This window comes from Phascolarctos cinereus, unplaced genomic scaffold, assembly GCF_003287225.1.
Source record: "Phascolarctos cinereus isolate Bilbo 61053 unplaced genomic scaffold, phaCin_HiC Scaffold_2;HRSCAF=192, whole genome shotgun sequence".
Taxonomy (NCBI): Eukaryota; Metazoa; Chordata; class Mammalia; order Diprotodontia; family Phascolarctidae; genus Phascolarctos; species Phascolarctos cinereus.
In genome coordinates, this window is record NW_027555625.1 from 140,282,545 (window position 1) to 140,302,139 (window position 19,595).

The 19,595-nt window shown below is 45.1% G+C and overlaps 1 protein-coding gene across 1 annotated transcript in view; it reads right to left on the reverse strand.

Annotated features, from left to right (window-relative positions):
- The window catches only part of GFRA2 (GDNF family receptor alpha 2), a 104,667-nt gene that overhangs the window by 72,957 nt on the left and 12,115 nt on the right, over positions 1-19,595 (reverse strand). The window contains 1 exon segment of the mRNA XM_020975777.2: positions 17,571-17,654. Within this exon segment, the coding sequence (XP_020831436.1) occupies positions 17,571-17,654 (84 nt within the window).

Here is a 19,595-nt window from a genome sequence, read left to right on the forward strand (position 1 = left end):
ATTGGGGATTTTCTTGGCAAAGATACTAGAATAGTTTGCCATTTCCTCCTCTAGCCCATTTTACAGATGAGGAAACTGAAGTAAACAGTTAAGTAACTTGCTGAGGGTCACACAGCTAGTGTCTGAATCCAGATTTGAACTTATGAAGATGTCTTCCTGACTCCAGGCCTGGCACTGCATGAACTGGACCACCTGGATGCCCCAGAACAAGTTAATTCCCTACTATGTGCCTCAATGTCTTTGTCTGCTGAATGATGTGGCTGGACTAGGCTCCTTCTGATACGCCTCATAGCTCTGACTCCCTGATCTATGATTTCTGGGGTCCCTTCCAGATCTAAGTACAGGACCCTCTGATTGTGGTGTTCTCTGAGTCTTAGAAGCTACTAACAAGTTGAGCCTCCAGGGCTAACTGGAGGTTTTGCACTGGTGATCTCTCTCCCCTCTCCTAAATAGCATGAATAAGAATCTGACAATGTATTTTATCATGTACGTAATCAGTGAACAGAATCCACTGAGCCCTTTGTACTCAGCCTTCCTTCTATCCCCTCAGCTATGCTGTTACCTATTAGAGTCAGGAAGAGCTTGGTTCAAGTTCTGTCTTTGTCTCTAATGTTGATTGTGTAGCTATCCAGCAACTAACCTCTGAGTGCCCCTAGGCAATCCTTTGAAGCCATAAGTCACAGAGAGGTTACAGACCTTGTATTCATTTTGTATATAATTTTTTATAAATCGAATGTAAGCTCCTTGAGGGCAGGGACTGCTTTTTCTTCATATTTCTATCGTTCAGTTGTTTCAGTCATATCTGATTCTCCTTGACCCCATTTGGGGTTTTCCTGGCAAAGATACTGGAGTGGTTTGTCATTTCCTTCTCCAGCTCATTTTATAGATGAGGAAATTAATTCAAACAGGGTTAAGGGACTTGACCAGGGTCATACAGCTAGTAAGCATCTGAGACCAGATTTGAAGTCAGGAAGATGAGTTTTCTTGACTCCAAGCCCAGAGCTCTATCTACTTGGCACCTAGCTACCCCTCTGCATTTCTAGCACCTAGCAAGTAAGCATTTATTAATTGCTTGTAGATTGATTGATCTGCATTCCAAGAGAAGTTCCCCACATAAGCATGCAAACCAAAAAAAAAAAAAAAAAGAAAAAAGGAAATCACAGGTCCACCTGTTAGATTGTGGGGATAAAACGATTAAGTCCTGTCTCTCTAAAGATTTATAGTGTATTTAGGGAAACAAGAGCCATCAATCAACAAGCATTTATTAAGCACCTGCTAGAGAAAGGAAAGTGAAGGAAATAGGCGTTTATTAAACACATACTATGTGCCAAGTACTGAGTTAAGTGCTTTTTACAAATATTATCTCATTTGATCCTCACAACAACCCTAGAACTAAGTATATTATTACCTCCATCCTACAGTAAAGGAAGCTGAAGCAAACAGAGGTTAAATGACTTGCCCAGAATCACACAGTAAGTGTCTGAGGCTAGATTTGAATTCAGGTCTTCCTGATTCTAGGTCCAGAGCTCTATCCATTCCAGGCACTATGCTAGGCTCTGAGGGTTCAAGTCCAAAGAATGAAACTCTCTCTACTGGCCTGTCACACAAGAAACAGCACAAAACCATAGACGGCAAATTATAGTCAAGTACCAATTCATGGTGTGTCCTAAGAGTGCTAAAGGCAATTCAGAGACAGGGGTGAGTGAGGGGTGAGCTCTGCCCAGCAACATGCCTGCCCTACAACAACCCGTAGAAAGAGAGCAGCTGTTCAAATCCCCTTCCTTTTGAGCACTGGGAAAGGACGCAGAAAAGGAGCAAAGCTACTACGAATGCTATGATAGGAAGAGGCAGTGCTTTCATTCCCCCAGCTCCCAAGGTACTCACTGCCTTGCCAAGCCTCCACCACCAGCCCAGGATGGGGGAGGGAAGGCAGAGGGAGAAAGGACTCACCAGGGAAGGGGCAACTCAGAGGGAACATGCCACGGTGGGAAGAGCTGTCAACGAGCAGCCAGGTTTCTCTTTCAAACCCCATCAAGCCGTCAGGGTGGCTTCTGGGCAAGGAGGAGGCAATGGCCCAGAGCTAAGGTGAAGAAGACAGACTGAAGAAGTAGGGCTTGGGGAGAGAAATTGCAAATGGGAACGGTAGCTAATTTAGGCCTGTGGTTGCTTTTAGGTTTCCCAGGTGCTCTGTTCCCTCTCCTCTCAGCATGTTCCTGTGCTAATGCCCGTGTAATTATAGCCTCAGTTGCCTCCATTTGGAGCTTGAATAAAGAAAGCATTTGCTATGGGGGAAAAAATGGAAACCCCTGGGCCAAAACTTGGTAAATTTCCTAGAAACAAACAAACAACAAAAAAATAAAAAGGCAGGAAATAAAGCGGTAGAAATAGGCAATTGCCTTGTTACCAGGAAAACAGCCCCTTCCCTCTTGCAGGAGGGGAAAGGGAGGGCAAGGGACCCAGGGTCCCTTCTATGTCAGCAAATTTATGCCTGGCACATAGTTGGTACTTGACGTGTTTATTGATTGATTGATCTCAGAAGAGAGGCCCACTTCAGAGCTCATCAGGACAATTGCCTTCTCTCCAGGCTCCTTCTCCAAGCGAGACCTTTGCTATTAAAACAAGTGGCACTCATTCCTAGGTTTCAGAGCTGGGGATCATATAGCTTGAAGTCTATCTGGCCCAGCCTTCTCCTTTAACAGACGAGGAAACAGAACCAGGAATGGACCTATAACCGCCCAGAGTCCATCCCAAATTCATAGGATTATCAATCTGAAATTGGAAGGGGCCTTAACACTCTAGACCAACATTGTCCTTTTAAAGATGAGGAAACTGAGGCTCAGAGAAGCTAAACAAAGGATCACAGATGCAGATCTAGAAGGAAACCAAGAGATCATGTAATCCAGTTCCTTTATTTTACAGATGAGGAAACTGAGACCGAAGGAAGTAAGATGACTTGCCCAAGATCAGATGGTTGGCAATTATTCCAAGTGGAATTCCAACCCTTGTTAGATCTAGAGGGCTTGGAACCTCGTATCAAGCTGCCTCCCATAAGCCTGAGATCACAGTCAGGGAACGAGTCAAGATTTGAACTCAGATCTCTAAATATAGTACTCTTTCCACTACAAACAATGTAAGGAGAATGGGGAAGTGTCCTCAACCATCTCACACCAGAAGAAAGAGCTTTCCTGCCAGCAAAGAAGGAGGCAGGGAAGCATACCCCAAGGAGAATCCTACCCCAGTCTTTGGCCCCCTCAAATTCCTTTCAACAAAGTAAAAATGTGAACCAAGACCTCTCTGCTGCCACACATTCTCCTTTCTAAGCTCTCACTACCTTACATTCTACCAGCTAAATGGTAGAGTTGATACAGTGCTGGGATTAGAGTCAGGGAAGACCTGAGTTCAAATCTGACCTGAGATGCTTCCTAGCTGTATGAGCCTGGGCAATTCATTTAATCTCTGCCTCAGTTTCCTCAACTGTAATAATAATAGCACCTACCTCTCAAGGTGGGTTATGAGGATCAATAAAATAATAATATTTGTGAAGTGCTTAGTATAGTGCCTGGCACACAGTAGATGCTTTATAAATGTTATTCCCTCCCTCATTAGAATTTCATTCCTTTGGGTCTTGGAGCCTTTCCCTTCATCAAGGATTCTCTTTCAAAAAGGAAATAGTGCCTGGAGGAGTCCCACTATGATATCAGCTAACACTTTAATTACTAGTTGATCCCTGAACAGAGATTAGTTAACAACTATCTGAAAGCAAGAATGGGACAAAGGATTGGGGGTAGAGGTGCAGCATCAGGAAAAAAGATGGGAGGGCATCAGAGATAACACATCACCAACTTCCCAATTCTGTTCTGGCTATGTCCCTCAAAAGCATGTCTGTCACCAATTGCCAACCTCTTTAATGAAATCAGAAAGATCTGGCTAGAGCCAACTCATATGAGTTGAAAAAAGACAATTGTTAAATTTTCAGTATGAGCATTTACACCTCAGAAATCAGCAAAAGCTACTGATTAAGACTTCATTTCTTATTCTGTTGACTGTTTAGACTTAAGAAAGTGACAGAGAAAATGTTAATTATACAGATTAAATGTAAAAGTATGCCACCTGTACATTTTTTGAGATCCAGGAGTTAAACATTTCCCCATATGTGTGAAGTCTCCCACTAGTCCGAGAAAGCTGCGAAAGAATAAGGGTGCTGAGAAATGAAGTTACTGGAGGGCCACCCATAACAAACTAAGATCACCAAAGATGTAAGAGGGAGTTCTAGACTCAATTGTCCCAGGTCAAGAGGAACCAGAAACACAAGGTCATACCCATAATCCTTCCCAAGCAAAGCCTCCCCAGCTTGCCATAAAGGCTGGTGAGGAGGGAGGGAAGGGGTAAGCCTCAGGCATAGGTGGCAGATGAATAGAAGGCAAGCAGCTGCCTAGGTGGAAGTCTAAGCTTTAATGACATTTGGCACTTTCCAAAACATTAACAAATTAATCCTCCCAGCCTCTGGGGGTGCAGTTCTGATTCATTATCCTCACTCACCCTATTCCACTGAGGAGAGGCAGGTGTAGAGAATCAAGGAGAAGCCAAGGCCTGGACAGGGGCAGGGTCTCTTACATACTACCACAATACTTCGTCTCAGCCTTTCTTACCTTCTCCCCTCTTCCCCCCCTTCTTCCTTCTTCCAAGCACACACTCATCTTTTTTTCTCTTCTGACAGTTACTGGAAATAATGCTTTAATCTTTCTTGGGGTTCCACAAGTCACTTATTAGACACACAAAATATTCATTCCTAAACAAATTGCCCAATCCCATCAAACACCCAACAGTTGCCCTTTTTCAGTCAAAAGCATTTATTATTAAATCCTTATGTGCCAGGCACCATCCTAAGTACTGGTTACACAAAGAAAGACAAAAACATGGTTCCTGCCTTCAAGGAACTCACCTTCTAATGCGGGAGAGACAGCATGACAATAACTGTGTACATACAGGATATATCCAGTGTAAAAGGAAGATAATATTGGAAAAACTAGCAATAAGAGAGATCTGGGATGGCCTCCTGTAGAAGGGAGAATTGGAGCTGAGTCTTGAAGAAAGCCAGGATGAAAAGGGAGAGGCATGAGAGACCGCTAGTGCAAATACCTAGAATCTGGACATCGAAAGTGGGAAAGAAAGTCAGTGGAGCTGGATTGTAGAATTCAAGAGCAAAATGTAAGAAGACTGGGGAGGTGGAAAGGGCCAGATTGTGAAAGGCTTTAAACGCTAAACAGAAGATCTTATAGGTGATCCTAGAGGTAACAGAGAGCCACTAGAGTTTGGTGAGTTAGGAGAGAGAGATGATGAGGTCAGAAGCATACTTGAAAAAGATCATTTTGGTAGCTGAGTGGAGGATTGATTGGAAAGGGATGAGACAGGAAGACCAATTAGAAGAGTGTCATAAGAGTCCAGGTCCCCAGAGTCTAGAACCCATTGGTTTCCTACCATGGGCTATCCCTACCTAAGGACAAACATAGGGACCCCTCTGACCTTCTACCTTCTATGGGTCACTGGGAAGAGCTTCTAAAAGAGAAAAAAAGAAGGTGCTGGAACTCTCAGGAGTTGGATCTAGGGCCTAGCAATTTCCTCTGGATTCCCCCATCCACGAGAGCCTCAGTCGGTCAGATGTGCAAAAAAAAGGAGAGATTCACAATTTCTTGAATCCTGCCCTTTTCTGAACTTCCTCTCCATCCCTCAGATTCCCCAGGTGCTTTCCTGGGCACCAGGCTAAGTTGCAAAAGGCAGACATATGTCCCCAAAGGCACCCCCTGTCTTCCTTGTGGCTATCAATAGCAGGACAAGGGTAAGATCTGCTGATGTGGCTTCTCCATGTGGTCCAGGGGAAAGGGGTAGGGCCTGGATTTGGTATCAGGGGATGTACATTAAAGTCCTGGCTTGTGTGACCAAGGACAAGTCTCCTACCATGGGCTACCCCCACCTAAGAGCAAACATAAGGACACCTCTGACCTCCTGTGGGTCATTGGGAAAAGCTTCTAAAAGGGAAAAAAAAAAAGCTTTATTTATCCTTCTATCTAAATCTATGATCCTGATAGCAGAATTTGTCTTTGACCCTCTTCCTCCTTCAGCCTCCTCCTGCTCCCTTCAGGGTACTAACACTTAGTCAATCTGCATGGTTTACGGTATTCCACCCTGTGGTTTCACCCATGAGGTCCTGAAAACCAAGAGGCTTTCAAAACCCAAAGGACTCTATTTCTAATAGTGAAAATTCAGACCAGTGAGAGAGATATTTGTAAGGGGAGGAAGAGAGGGTGGGCAGAAGGGCCTCCCTGATATTATAGTAATCTGACTGGCGTCTTCCTAAGACCAGCCCTGACTAATTACCACTAAATGACAGAACACCATCTCTTGAGCTCCCAAAGCAAAAACAGACAACTAGAGGTCACCTAGTCCATAGGCCATGCCTCTTTCTCCGAGCAAAACAATATGCTCATCACCCCCTCAAAAATAAGATTCTATCCTGAAACCTCCAGAGACCTCCACACATACAAATATACAAACATGCAAAGCATGTGTGTACATGTGTATGTGCAGACACACAGGCTTACAAATAAAACCATCTGATATTCTTTGCTATATGAGATGGCTCTCTGGGAAGGGGAAAGAGAAGAGATGTTGGGAGAGATTTAGACATTATAAAAACCAAAGATAGAGCAAATAAAATTATTTTTAAAAACAAATTCATCCCCCCACATCTTCTCTATCTGCGGCACCTGCAAAATGAAGGAGTGGGGATGGGGGGGGCATATTCAATGGCCTCTAAGGTAGGTTTTCTAAGCTCCACCATTCTCTGCTTCTGTGATCTTTTGGGCCCCACCATCAGAAGAGCGTGCTGAGGGCAGCCAGCAGTGAGCAAGGTTGCCAAACAAAGAAGATCATAGTAAACACATTCCAAGCTGGGATGGCAAACAGCTGCCCCTGAGGTTGCTTCTCCCCAGCCCCAGCCTGTGCCTGCAGGAGTCCGGGCAGCCTCTACCAGCCCCACCCCTGAAAGAAAAGGAGGGAGGCAGGGGGGATCTTACGGCAATGATGAATGCTTTAGTTTGTCCTTGGCCTCTCCATTGGCTCCCCTTTGTTCCCTCCTGGCATCCTACCCCACACCCTGCCATGCCCATCCTGCATCTTGCTCTTGCTCTCACCTGGTTCTCTTTCATCCCTGCTAAGGTGTTAATACATAATTAATAGCAGGGCACTCTGATATAAATTGGCTGGATAACCAACGCCTCCCATCTCCTCTCTCTCTCTGTCACTGTTTCTGTCTCTGTCTCTGTCTCTCTCTCCCTCTCCTCCTCCCTCTCCCTCTCTCTTTCCCTCTCCCTCTCTCTTTCCCTCCCTCCCTCTCCCTCTCTCTCTGTCTCTGTCTCTCTGTCTCTCTCTGTCTCTCTCTGTCTCTCTCTCTCTCTCTCTCTTCTCTCTCTCTCTCTCTCTCTCTCTCCCCTCTTCCCCTCCCTCTCTCTTTCCCTCCCTCCCTCTCCCTCTCTCTCCACACACAACTCCTGCAGAGAAGGTGCCTAAGAGCCTACATGCCAATAAAATGAACTACAAGAAGCTTCCTCACATATGAAAATGGGCATCACTGGGGGGGCAGGGAACAACTCTTCTCCCAATCTGCCTAGGCTTACCCCAGCTCTCCTTCATACCACATAATAATCCTTCTCCATTTCTCCAGGTCTGACCCAAAGCACCTAGAAGAAATGCCTCCGTCCTGCTGCACAGCGCCCCTAGCAGCGAAGTAAGTGGGGCTATGGAGAGGCAAGACCTGCTCACCTCAAACACTGGTGAGACATTAGGTTGTGAGACATTAGGGTACACCCACCATCTTTACCTTCCTATTGCCTTATTTTCCCTACTGCCTTTCTTCTCTCCCCATAAACCACAAGCCATTGATGAAGGCCCTTTTATTATAAAATCATATATCCAGGGCAGCTAGGTAGCACAGTGGATAGAGCACTGGCCCTGAAGTCAGGAGGACCTGAGTTCAAATCCTGCCTCAGACCAAACACTTAGCACTTACTAGCTGTGTGACCCTGGGCAAGTCACTTAACACCAATTGCCTAAAAAAAAAATCATATATCCAGAGATGGGAGGGACCACAATGAGTGCTTACTCCTGTTCTTTCAGTGTACAGATGGGGAAACTAAGGAGGGAAGCGGAGTAAGAGTGAAATCAGTTGCCTGAAGTCAAACAGGTAATTAGCACCAAAGTCAGGATTTGAACCCAGGACCCTAACTATAGAGTCAGTGTTTTTCTACTCTGCCATGCTGCTAGCCTCTGCACACAAACTCTGACCTCCATACTTACTCCATGTCCCTTCTAGTCCTTAACACACACACACACACACACACACACACACACACACACACACACACACACACACATACACACATATACCCTCTAGATATTTATCCCTCCAAATTCACTGAATGGTAGTCAAGGAACAAGCACGTCCATGTAGAAATTCCAACTTTGTCCTTTACTTAGATCTATTCTTCAGAGGGGGTAAACAGTCCCAAAGAAGGGAAGTTACAACCTCTGGGAAGAACATAGTTCAGTGGTTAAACCACGTACAGAGAAACCTGACTCTCAGACAGAATCTAGGTGACTGGTATGGTCAGACTAGATCCAGGAATTGAGAAAGTATAGTTCTTGGTCTTCGAACTAGGAAAAGACAAGTCATGCCACACATTGGCTGCCAACAATGCTGATCTTACATGTTGGTGGTGGAGTAGGTGGCTCTGTAATATGTAATTTAAGGGAATTTAAAAGTACCTCTCAATCTCTTGGGCCAAAAATATCTGTCCCGCTTGGTGCTGTTCAGTCATTTTAGTCGTGTCCGACTCTTCGTGACACCATTTGAGGTTTTCTTGGCAAAGATACTGGAGTGGTTTGCCATTTCCTCCTCTATTTCATTTTACAGATAGGGAAACTGAGGCCCACAGAGTTAAGTGACTTGCCCAGGGTCACACAGCTAATAATTATCTGAGGCTGGATTTGAACTTCAGATCCAATGCTCTATCCACTGTGCCACCTATCTGCCCATCTCTCCCACTACTGTGCCTGAAATTCTACTACTTAAGATTTAATTCCTTTGACTAAAGTTTAAATTCCCTAGAGTCCTTAATGCAAATCTTCCAGGGGTGGAAGGCAGGGAAGAGGCTCCGAATTGAACCTTATGAGGGTCATAGCTCTAGAGATGAAGGGACTTCAGCGGTCACCTAGTGCAAGCCTCTCATTTTCCAGATGAGGAAACTAAGGTTAGCATCACATTTAAGTGAAAGTCCTGCCATCATTCTCCCAACAAGGGGCAACAGGAACCATCTGTAAGTACTCACAAGGTACCTGAAGGCAAGGGATGGGAGGGAAGAGACAGAAAAGAATCCGCCAAAGACCAACTTCACAAGCAAGACAGCTGGCTCCCTCTCAGATAGGCCCAAAGGTTTCTCTCAGGGGGCACAGCAGGTCAGCATGAGCACAGCACCATCTGCTTTCCATACTACTCCCAGGACTCCCAAAGCCCAACTAATGGGAAAGGAGGAATACTGGGCGGATCTCCCAGTTGCATCCCTTGTCTCTCCGAACCCCACGCCACCACCTTCCCCACTCCCCCAGATGATTTCCCCCTGAAGGGAGAGGTGTAAGAGGTGACAGAGTTCTGCTAAAGCCCCATTTTTGTTGACACTCAGAGAATCTGACAGCTGTTAGAAAAGGAAATGTGATTTAGAAATTTAAATAACACACTTCTGCATTCGGCTGGGGAGACAACCTGAGGATAAGCAGTTTATCTCCCCAGTCACAGTGAAAGGTGAGCAGGGAGCAGGGCTAATGATTTCCTCTCTAGTCCCTCTCCCCTTCCTTCCAAAGCTTCACTCCCTCCTCCCCTCCCCGGTAATGGGAGCCGCCCCAAGACCTACCCCCACTCACAGTGCTCTGGGCCACACCACCCACACTCCATGTATCTGCAAAATAGCCCAGCGAGGAAATACGGGCAGGGTTTCTCCACTTTCAGAGGCACAGCGAGGGAAAAGATCTTGGTCCAGAAAATTGAGGAGCAGAACGAGAAGCCAAACCCTACTAGCAGCACCATACACTGGGTGAGAGTTGAGCATGAAGGACTGAAGTCATGACTGCTATCTGTAATCTCTTGCCTCTGGAATAGGATTAGGGATGATTGCTCCTCTTCCCAAATGTTAACGCTCCCTGTCTTCCTGGTACCAAAACCCACCGTGACAGACCAACACTAAGAGCCAGGGAAGACTACTGGAGAGCCTAGCAGAGAAAAGGGAAGAAACAATAGCCCAGAGCTTGCTGGGAGAAGCCTGATCCCAACTCCTCCCTTGGCTTCCATTCCTCCAGCCCTACCACATAGGTCACCTCTCTATTCCCTAAACACACCATACACATCCCACCTCTTCACTTTGGCCCCCATGTCTCTGAATCCTACCCATCCTTCAAAACGCGACTCAAATCCCTCTCCCTCCAGGAAGCCTCCCCAATTCACAGGGCCTTTCCCTTGCTTTCAACTCCCATCACGTGTATCATCTTTGCCATTTCCTCGGCCCCTTCCATCTAGAGATTTGTTTTTAGTTATCTTTTTTTGTTCATTCCGCTTTCCCCATCAACAAGACTGAGAGCTCCTTGAGGGCAGGATCCTCGTCTTAGGATCGAGTCTTTGCGTTTGCCGCCAAAGAAGAACCTGACAACAGTGCTGGACACATAATAGGTTCTCAGTGCACGAGCTGGTTTATGTATGACTGATTGGTTCCCTCCTTTTCTCTTGGGCCCCTCTGAATAATAGCTAGCATTTAAATAGTGCTTTAAGGTTTACAAAGTGCTCTACAAAAATTATCCTTCCAACAACCCTGTGAGGTAGGTGCTATTATTATCATCCCTACAGATGAGGAAACTGAGGCAGACACAAAGAGATTAAACAACTTGCCTAGGGTTGCATAGCTTGGTAGTGTCTAAGGCAGGACTCAACTTACGTTTTCCTGATTCCAAGTCCTGAGTTCTAACCACTACACTACATAGCTTCCTATGGGATGAGGGATAATACTTTAAAGAAAGATATCAATAAAGGGACCCAAGAGGACTATTTTGAGTCCCAGCTGTCTCCTTCAGAATATGATCTCTTACTCCTATAGAAATGGGGGCCACTAAGCCATAGATGGCAGCCAGGTGGTGCAGTGGATAGAGCAAGGCCCTGGAGTCAAGAGGACTTGGGTTAAAATCTGGTCTCAGACACTTACTAGCCGTGTGACCTTGGGCAAGTCACTTTATCCAGTTTACCTCAGTTTCTTCATCTACAATGAACTGGAGAAGGAAATGGCAAACCACTCCAGTCTCTTTGCCAAGAAAACCCCAAGTAGGGCCACAGAGAGTCGGACATGACTGAAACAACTCATCAACATAAAACCATAAATAAGGATGCCTCCGAATAACATGTACACTTAGAAAACTATGTATAAATATTATATATGTTTTATTGTGTTGTTTATTTTGTTAAATATTTCCCAATTGCATTTTAATTGGGTTGGGTCACACGCCCCAGGCTGCAGATCTGATACTTCTACCCTAAGGCATGCCCTTCTAAGGAGCTCAGCTGTGTGCAGGTCCACCATTGTGGGGTTTCTTCTACCCTCAGAGATCCCTCTGAAGCCAGCTAACATCATCATGACCTCAGAGTGCTGTCACTGGGCTCCTCACTTACAGCATAGAGCCCATACATAGTCGCTCTTCTCTGAGGGGGATCATGATTCAATAGGGCTACGCAGTGTGAACCAGGAGAAAAAACATTGGACTGGGATTTATGAGGCCATCAGGGTTCCAGAATAAGCTTAGTCAGAAACTGGCTGGGTAAACGTGGGCAAATCATCTCATCCGGGAGCTCTTAACCTGTTTTATGTCATAGACCTCTCTGACAGTCCAACGAAGCCTCTGGACCCCCTTCCCAGAATGTTTTTAGATGCAACAAATAAAATTCACAGAATTACATGGGAAACCAATCATATTAAATCAAGATGTAATTTTTTTTTCCCTTCCAAATTGACACATGCCCTGAAACATGCTCTTAGACCTGAGGAACCCAAGTCAAAAACTCCCTTCTCTAGGCCCCAGTGGTGTCCTCATCTACAAAATGTGGAGGTGGGGCCAGACCAGAGGTATCAAACACACAGCCTACCAGAAACACTCCCAGGGGGGTTCTTGAACCAGACTAAAAGGTAATTGGGAAATATTTAACAAAATAAATAAAAATAAGAATAGAACATAGATAATGTTAATATTTGGTTTTCTAAGACAATAGTTGCAGAGCCCTATTTCTATATGAGTTTGTTGACACCACTGGGCTAGACTCTCCCTAAATTCCCTTCAAGCCCTAAAATCATGCAGTGCTTCTGGGACTATTAGCCAGGGCCCAGCCTGAGTCCTCCAGTTTTGCCTCTGGTGGGGGAAAAGGAGGGTGGCGAGGAAAGGGAACCTATGGCTCTATTCCCTCCCTCCAGGAGAATTCACAGGCAACTCCCACTGACAAGCGAAGGCCATCTGCCTGTCTTGTCTCTCCTGTCACAAAGCCCTGAGTCCCCATTGCTGTTTCTGAGAAGAATTCTTTTCATCCTAGCTTTGATCTCTGGCTGGGCTCCTCCAGCTCTGTGTACCTACCTCACTCCAACCTATCCCAAGCAGAAATCCTCTCCCTCCTTTCCTCCTCTCCTCCTCCCCCATCCCTCTTCCTCCCTTCTCTCTCCCTCCCCTCCTCCCTCCGTCTTCTCCACCCCTTCCTCATTTTCCCTTCCTTCCCTCCTCTCTCTCTCTTTCTTGTACACACACACACACACACACACACACACACACACACCCCTGGTGTGGTTCCCCATCACCTGTCTCCTCCTCCAGAATCACAGCCCCCTGTGCCTGCCTCTGCTTTAAAAAGCCTTTTTTTCTGATATACCTTCCTCTTGGATCCGCCTTCCTTTCACACCTAGCCCAGCTATAAGCACTCTGACTTTCGGGAGTAGGGAGACTTGGATTTGAATTTCAGCTCTGATAATTATCAGCCTTCCAACCTTAGACAAATTGCTTTAAACTCTCTATGCCTCAGTTTCCTCATCTGGAAAGCAGGCATGGTTATTATGAGAAACATGCTTTGGAATTCTTAAATTGCTACCAAAAAAGGGTGGTTATTATTATTATTATTATTGTTGTTGTTGTTGTTGTTGTTATTGTTATTGTTATTATTATTTTAGATGTAATGCAAGAGAACTTAGAATGATAATTATTATATTGAGTCACCATGCACGACCTTCCCCAATGATCTAGGAGACAACTGGCTTCACAAACCTTGGAGCCCAAAAACAGAGCAGCTGGTTAAGGGACCTCAGATCCCATAATTGAATCCAAAGTCTGGTTAGCCAGGCACAAGAAGAGAAAAGAATGAAAAATAAACCACCCACCCCAATCTACCTGGGTTAGGACAGTATTCTGAGGGGGTCTGGGCACCTTTATTGCCCCCCCAAAAAAAAAGCCTTGATTGACATATTCTAGTGGGACACCAGCAAGTGATCAGGGGGAGGAGAGGTAAAGGGGATGGTACTTGAAGTAACAATAATAGCTGTCATTTATAGCAAGCGTTGCCAAACGTTTTATGCACAGTATTCCGTGTGTGCCTCACAGCCATCCTGAGGTAGGTAATACAGGTGTTAGTATCCCTATTTCACAAATAAAAAGATGGGCTTAAAAGGGGTTAAGTGACTTGCCCAAGATCACCCAGCATCTAAATGTCTGAGCTGGGATTTGAAACCTAAGTCCCTCCTGACTCCAGATTCAGCATTCTGTCCATCACAACACATTTCCTGACAGCAGGTGCAAGTACCCAACTGAAGGTCCTCCTGATTCAAGTAGAATACAACATAATGAGACAAATCAGTCCAAAGTCCTCAAGGAATAGGCATCAGAAAGAAGAGAGCAACTGATCCAAAAACCAGGATACTGCCCTTCCCCACACACCCTGGTATCCCAGGCTTGAAGAACAACGCTGCGGGAATAATGCTGTGGGTGTGATCTACACGCACTTATACACTAATAGAGCACGTTTATTCAGAGTGTAAATGAATACCTAGAGAAGCCTTGAAAGGGGAAAAAAAACCATTAGCAGCCTCAGTCTTGCACACACCCATAAACTCACACCACACATATATCCAGAGTATAAATGAACACCCAAGAGTAGCACTAAAGGGGAAAGAAAGCCAATAAGCAGCCTCATCCTGGCATGGCAAGAGGGAGAGTAAGGCCACCTAATTCTATCACATCACAAAATGGCGGCACTTAGAGATGGTCTAATATGGGCCCTTCACTTTTAGACTTGAAATAGAGGCCCAGAGGGGAAGTAAGTTGCCCAGGATTATTCAGCAGTTAGGAACAAAAAGTTTCTTAGCCCTCACACCTCCCAGTTCCCAGTCCTGTGTTCCCTCCACTACTCTGGGTTGTTAGCTCCTACCTGGTTATCTTACTGCTCCATGGCCCCATCGAGCATATGCTAGAGGGGATTAACACCCCCAGCAGCATCAGCCCCCTTTCCTCCTTTCTTCTCCTCCCTTTCCCCACTACTCTTCAGACTTACCACCCAAATAAGACTACTGATTCATCATATCCTAGGGATGTCTCTAATTAGAGGTGAGCTGGTAGAGGCAAACAGAGGGCTAAAGAACCTCAATGAAGCCTGGCCTCTATACTAAGCAGAGGTGACATTTATCTAGCCCTTTAAGGCTTCCAAAGAACTCTACATGCACTATCAGATTTGAACTTTCAAAATAATTCTGTGAAGAAAAAACTAATGGTATTATTATCCTCATCACATAGAAAAGGAAATTGAAGCCCCAGAGAATATCTGATTTGTCCATGATCAAACAGCTAGGAAATGTTGGAGGGAGGATTTAAATTGCAATCTCTCTTAAATACAACAACAGCAGGAGGACCTGAGTTCAAATTTGGCCTCAGACATTTTACTAATTGTGTGACCCTGGTCAAGTCACTTAACCCCAGTTGCCTCCAAAATGAATAAATGAATGAAGGAATGAATGAACAAATAAGCAAATGAATGAATGAATGAGTAAATAAATAAATAAATACAACTGCAGCATTTTTCCGTCACATGCTTTTCCTGATGAGGAGGCACCAGTGTTCACTCTGAGTCTCATAGTTCTGGAGCCGTAAGCTATCTGGCTTCCTGGTTTTACAGATGAGGAAATGAACAGGAGTATGACAATAAACATCTAAATACCAACTCTCAAATATCTATAGATATAGATGCATATACATATATACACACATTTTAAAGTTTCATCTGCATTATTAATATTTTCTCCATCACTTTCTTAAGTCTAGACAATCGCCACAACAATAATAAGGCCCTGAAGTAGTGTTTGCTGACTCCTGAGACGCAAATGCTGACGCTAAAAATTTAGCCATCAGTTCTCACAACAGGTTAAGAGCTGGTTCCACCACGTTCCTGAAACCGAGGCAGAGAGACATTAAATGGCTTGCTTAGGGTCACCCAGTAAAAGTAGGAGGCAGGATTTGATCCCAAGTCTTCCTGACTTCCAGTTCAATACTGCGTCCACTATGCAAAACTGCTTTCCATTCCCTAAAAGTGTTGTTCTATATGTGTAGGGGAGGTGGGTAGGAGGATAAGAAAAGTGTCTAGGGAGGAAGCGGAGGGGGAGAGAAAGGGAAAATGTATGTCTGACCCTGCTGCCTGTAGGCAGCAGATAATAGGGAGCTGATACTGTGGGTTAGAGACCCAGTAATTTGCTCATTTGTCTTGTTGACATCCTCGTCTAGCAGAATGTCAAGTCCATTAAGTAAAGATTTTCTTCTAAGAGGACACTTGGGCTTAAGCTCAGAGTCATCTGATGTATGGGCTGGGATAGGGGCCCAAGCTGTTCCATTGCAAGGAGGCACGTTGAGGCCCACTGGAGGGTGGAGCACTGGATGCCCCCTCATTTGGCCTGGAATTCTTCCAGAGTCCCTCCTACTTCTGACGTCCTATGGCTCACCTCCCTTCTGCCACCCATTCCTCAGGCTTCATGATGTCTTTCTTTCTCCCTTAGAATTTTCCCTTGATATTCATTTAGACATGATTTCACCTACAAGCCTCATTTGGCATCTGTATTAATATCAGAGTTGGCCTTCAGGGCCCAGAGAGGGCAGGGAGGACAGAAAGGGCCCAGTTGGTGTAGCCAGAGTAAAAGCAGCCTGAGCATCCACAGGTATAAGAAGGAGGGCCACTGATGCCCATGACTTTCATCGCATCAAAACACCTCTCTTTCTCAGGGGAAGGGAGTGACCCAAGGGCAAGGTCTTTTTCAAATCCATTCAAAGAATGCAAGAAATCACATCTGGAAGGGACTTCAGTAATTATCGAGTTCAACCACCTTACAAATGAGAAAAATTAAGCCTTTGAAGAGGAAAGGACTTAGTCAAGGTCACACAAGTGCAGAACCAATATTATCATGCAGATCTCCTAATTCCCATTATAGGGCTCTTTCCCCTGTACCACAACGCATGTAATGTAAGGGCAGGGTGGAGGGAAAGAAAGGAGGACTCAATTCACATGCCAATCCATTTTTATGGTCTCCAGCTGTATTCCCAGTAGGGGTCCAGAAAGAGAGAGATCCTTAATTGGCTAATTTGAACTGCTGCAACCCTGCGCTTGTGGGTCCAGAATTATTTACACACACACACACACACACACACACACACACACACAGAAGTCATGTTTGTCATCTCTGCCCTATCTTCCCTTCTAGAGAAGCCTTCATTCGTAAAGCTTCAAGATCATGCCAGGAAGACACTACTTACAAAGCCACAATACCCTCAAGCCTTAGAAGATGACAAAGTTATCCTTGGATAGCCTAACAGCCCTGGGTACTGAGTTACACACCAAGAACACTAAGGAGAAAGTTCTCGTACAACACTTTTGCTCCCAAAGGCTTTCTTCCCCCATAAAGAGTTCTACTGAGAGACTTTCCCTGACTAAGAGAATGCCCCAATACCCACAGATTCATCTCCCAATCAGAGTTCCTACCACCCTCCAGCTATGGCAAGACTTTCACATCTTTCATCCCTTAGTTCCCAGGAGCAGGAAGAGAATAAGGTGAAAGAACCAAGATATATCTAGTCCAGGTCCAATAACAGACAGCTACCCAGTGAAGAAGCCAGAACAAAGTATCCCTTTTTCCTTGTTCCCTATAGCTGACCAATGAGTAAGAAAAAGCACCAGCCCCAAAGACTCCTCCTTTTAATCTACCCCTGTGAGCAGTAGCAGATTTAAAAGCCGAAAGGAAAGAATGAGTTGTCGAGAAAGGCAATGGAAGTGGAGACCAAGATGGCAGGATGGCCAGACAAGGACACCTGGGAGGTACATATGGTGAGATAGCCACAGAAGTGTGATGCACATGAGGTCGGTGAGAAGGAAAGCTATGACATTCAGGGCTAACACAGGGCTTCCCAAGGAGTCCACTTACCTGAGAAGATTGAAGCAAGCCTGAAGATATCTGAGAGGCGTGAGGTGATGGGCTCATAGGGTGAGGCTTCATAAAATTCCTCTCCTAAAAGAGAGAGAAGAAAATGAAACTGATGGAGATAGTCTTGGCAGAGCAAGGGGATAGAGGTTAGAAAATCAAGATCTCCTTCCCTTCTTCTGCCGTAATCCGAATGACGTGGGTTCAAATCATGCCACTGTCACTTGCAACTTGTGTGGCCTTGGGCAAGGTATCTAACCTCTCTGGGCTTTGGGCTCCTCACCTGTGAAATGAGGGGGCTAGGCTAGATGGCTTTCTAAAGTCCCTTCCAATTATAAATCTTGTAGAAGAGGGGTTCTTAGCCCTTTTGTGTGTCATGGACCCCTCTGACAGGCAGTCTGGTGAAACCTACAGACCCCTTTTCAGTGTAACATTTTTAAATGCATAAAAGAAATGTGATAGTATTACAAAAGAAACCAATATGTTAAAAGAGAGTTATCAAAATGTTTTTAAAAAGAAAACAACAAATTCATGGACTCCAAGTTGAGAACCCCTGCTGGAGAGAAGGGACAAGAGCATTGGCCAAGTAGGAATCCAGGTTCTCCCTGACCCCTCTACACATATAGTGCTTTGTTCCAGGCTCTCCTTCCAAGAACCTCAGATCCCTCCCTTCTCAAACCCCATTCATCCTTTCTTTCTCCTGTTTTTCTCCATAACTTCTTCTGTCAACTCCCTCTGAGTATCTCTCTCCTTCCCTCCCATACTGTCACACTCCCCAGCTTCAGAGCTTTGTCATAAGAGGATAGAAAGAGAAGAGAAAAGAAAAGATGGAGTGGCAGAAGACAATTGGAGAAGACAGAAGACAAGTGGTACATTCTAGCCTCCAGCAACCCAATCCAGGAGCATCTCTCCCTCCATGACTTGCTAGAAATCTCTCTTCCCACCCTCCACCCTCAACTCCAAGTCCTCATTTGGAAAGGAAAGAACCCCTTTAGATAGCACTGAGAGGAGAAATCAGTGGATTCATAGTCAGAGGGGAAGGAGAGGAAGGAATGACTCACAGCCTCACCCATCCATTTCCAATCTGTCCCAAGCTCCTGGCACAGTACAGGCTGAGGCTGGTCTCTAGGGATCCACCTCTTCTAGGAAGCCTACCCTGACTACAGTCAGCCCACAAAGAGCCTTTCTTTCTCTGAATTCCTAGGACCCTTATTATCTCCCACACTTATTGGGCTTGCACAGCCTGCGGGCATCTCTTGTATTGATATTTAACTATCATATAGCTAATTTGCAAGATTCAAAGTAAACAACATGGGAACCCGCCTTCAAAAGCACAAAGGTTGGGGGCAGCTAGGTGACACAGTGGATAGAGCACTGGCCCTGAAGTCAGGAGGGCCTGAGTTCAAATGTGGCCTCAGATCAAACACTTGACACTTACTAGCTGTGTGACCCTGGGCAAGTCACTTAACCCCAATTGCCTAAAACAAAACCAAAAAAAAGCACAAAGGTGCTATGAGCAAAGTATTGGAGTACTGGACTGAAAAGAATAGAAATTGTTTTGATGCATGGCACTGTTATTTAATGTAGGTTGTATTCCTCCAGCTAGACTGTAAGCACCTAGAGGGAAGGAAGGAAGTCTTATTCATCCTTATACACCGCATGGCAGCCAGTATTCTCTCATGCTCAATAATTGAAAGTAGGTTAAATGGAAGAAGATGGCCTTTAAGGAGTCATTCTGAAGTGGGTAATTCCATTATGGAAATTCCTACTGATGGTTGATACCCCATAAGGTTTGAAGAGAATCCTCAGAAAATTGAAGGAAGCAGCAAGCCCAGGAACACTGCATTCATACATTCATAGGATTTAGAGCTGGAAGGCGTACCTAGTCTTACCCTGTCATTTTACAGATAAGGAAACCACTGAGGTTCAGAGCTAAGTCATTTATCCAAAGGTCACACAGGCAGGAAAAGGCAGAGTTGACTTGAACCCAGGCTCCCAATCCAATATTTGACTCCCATGCCTAAAGTA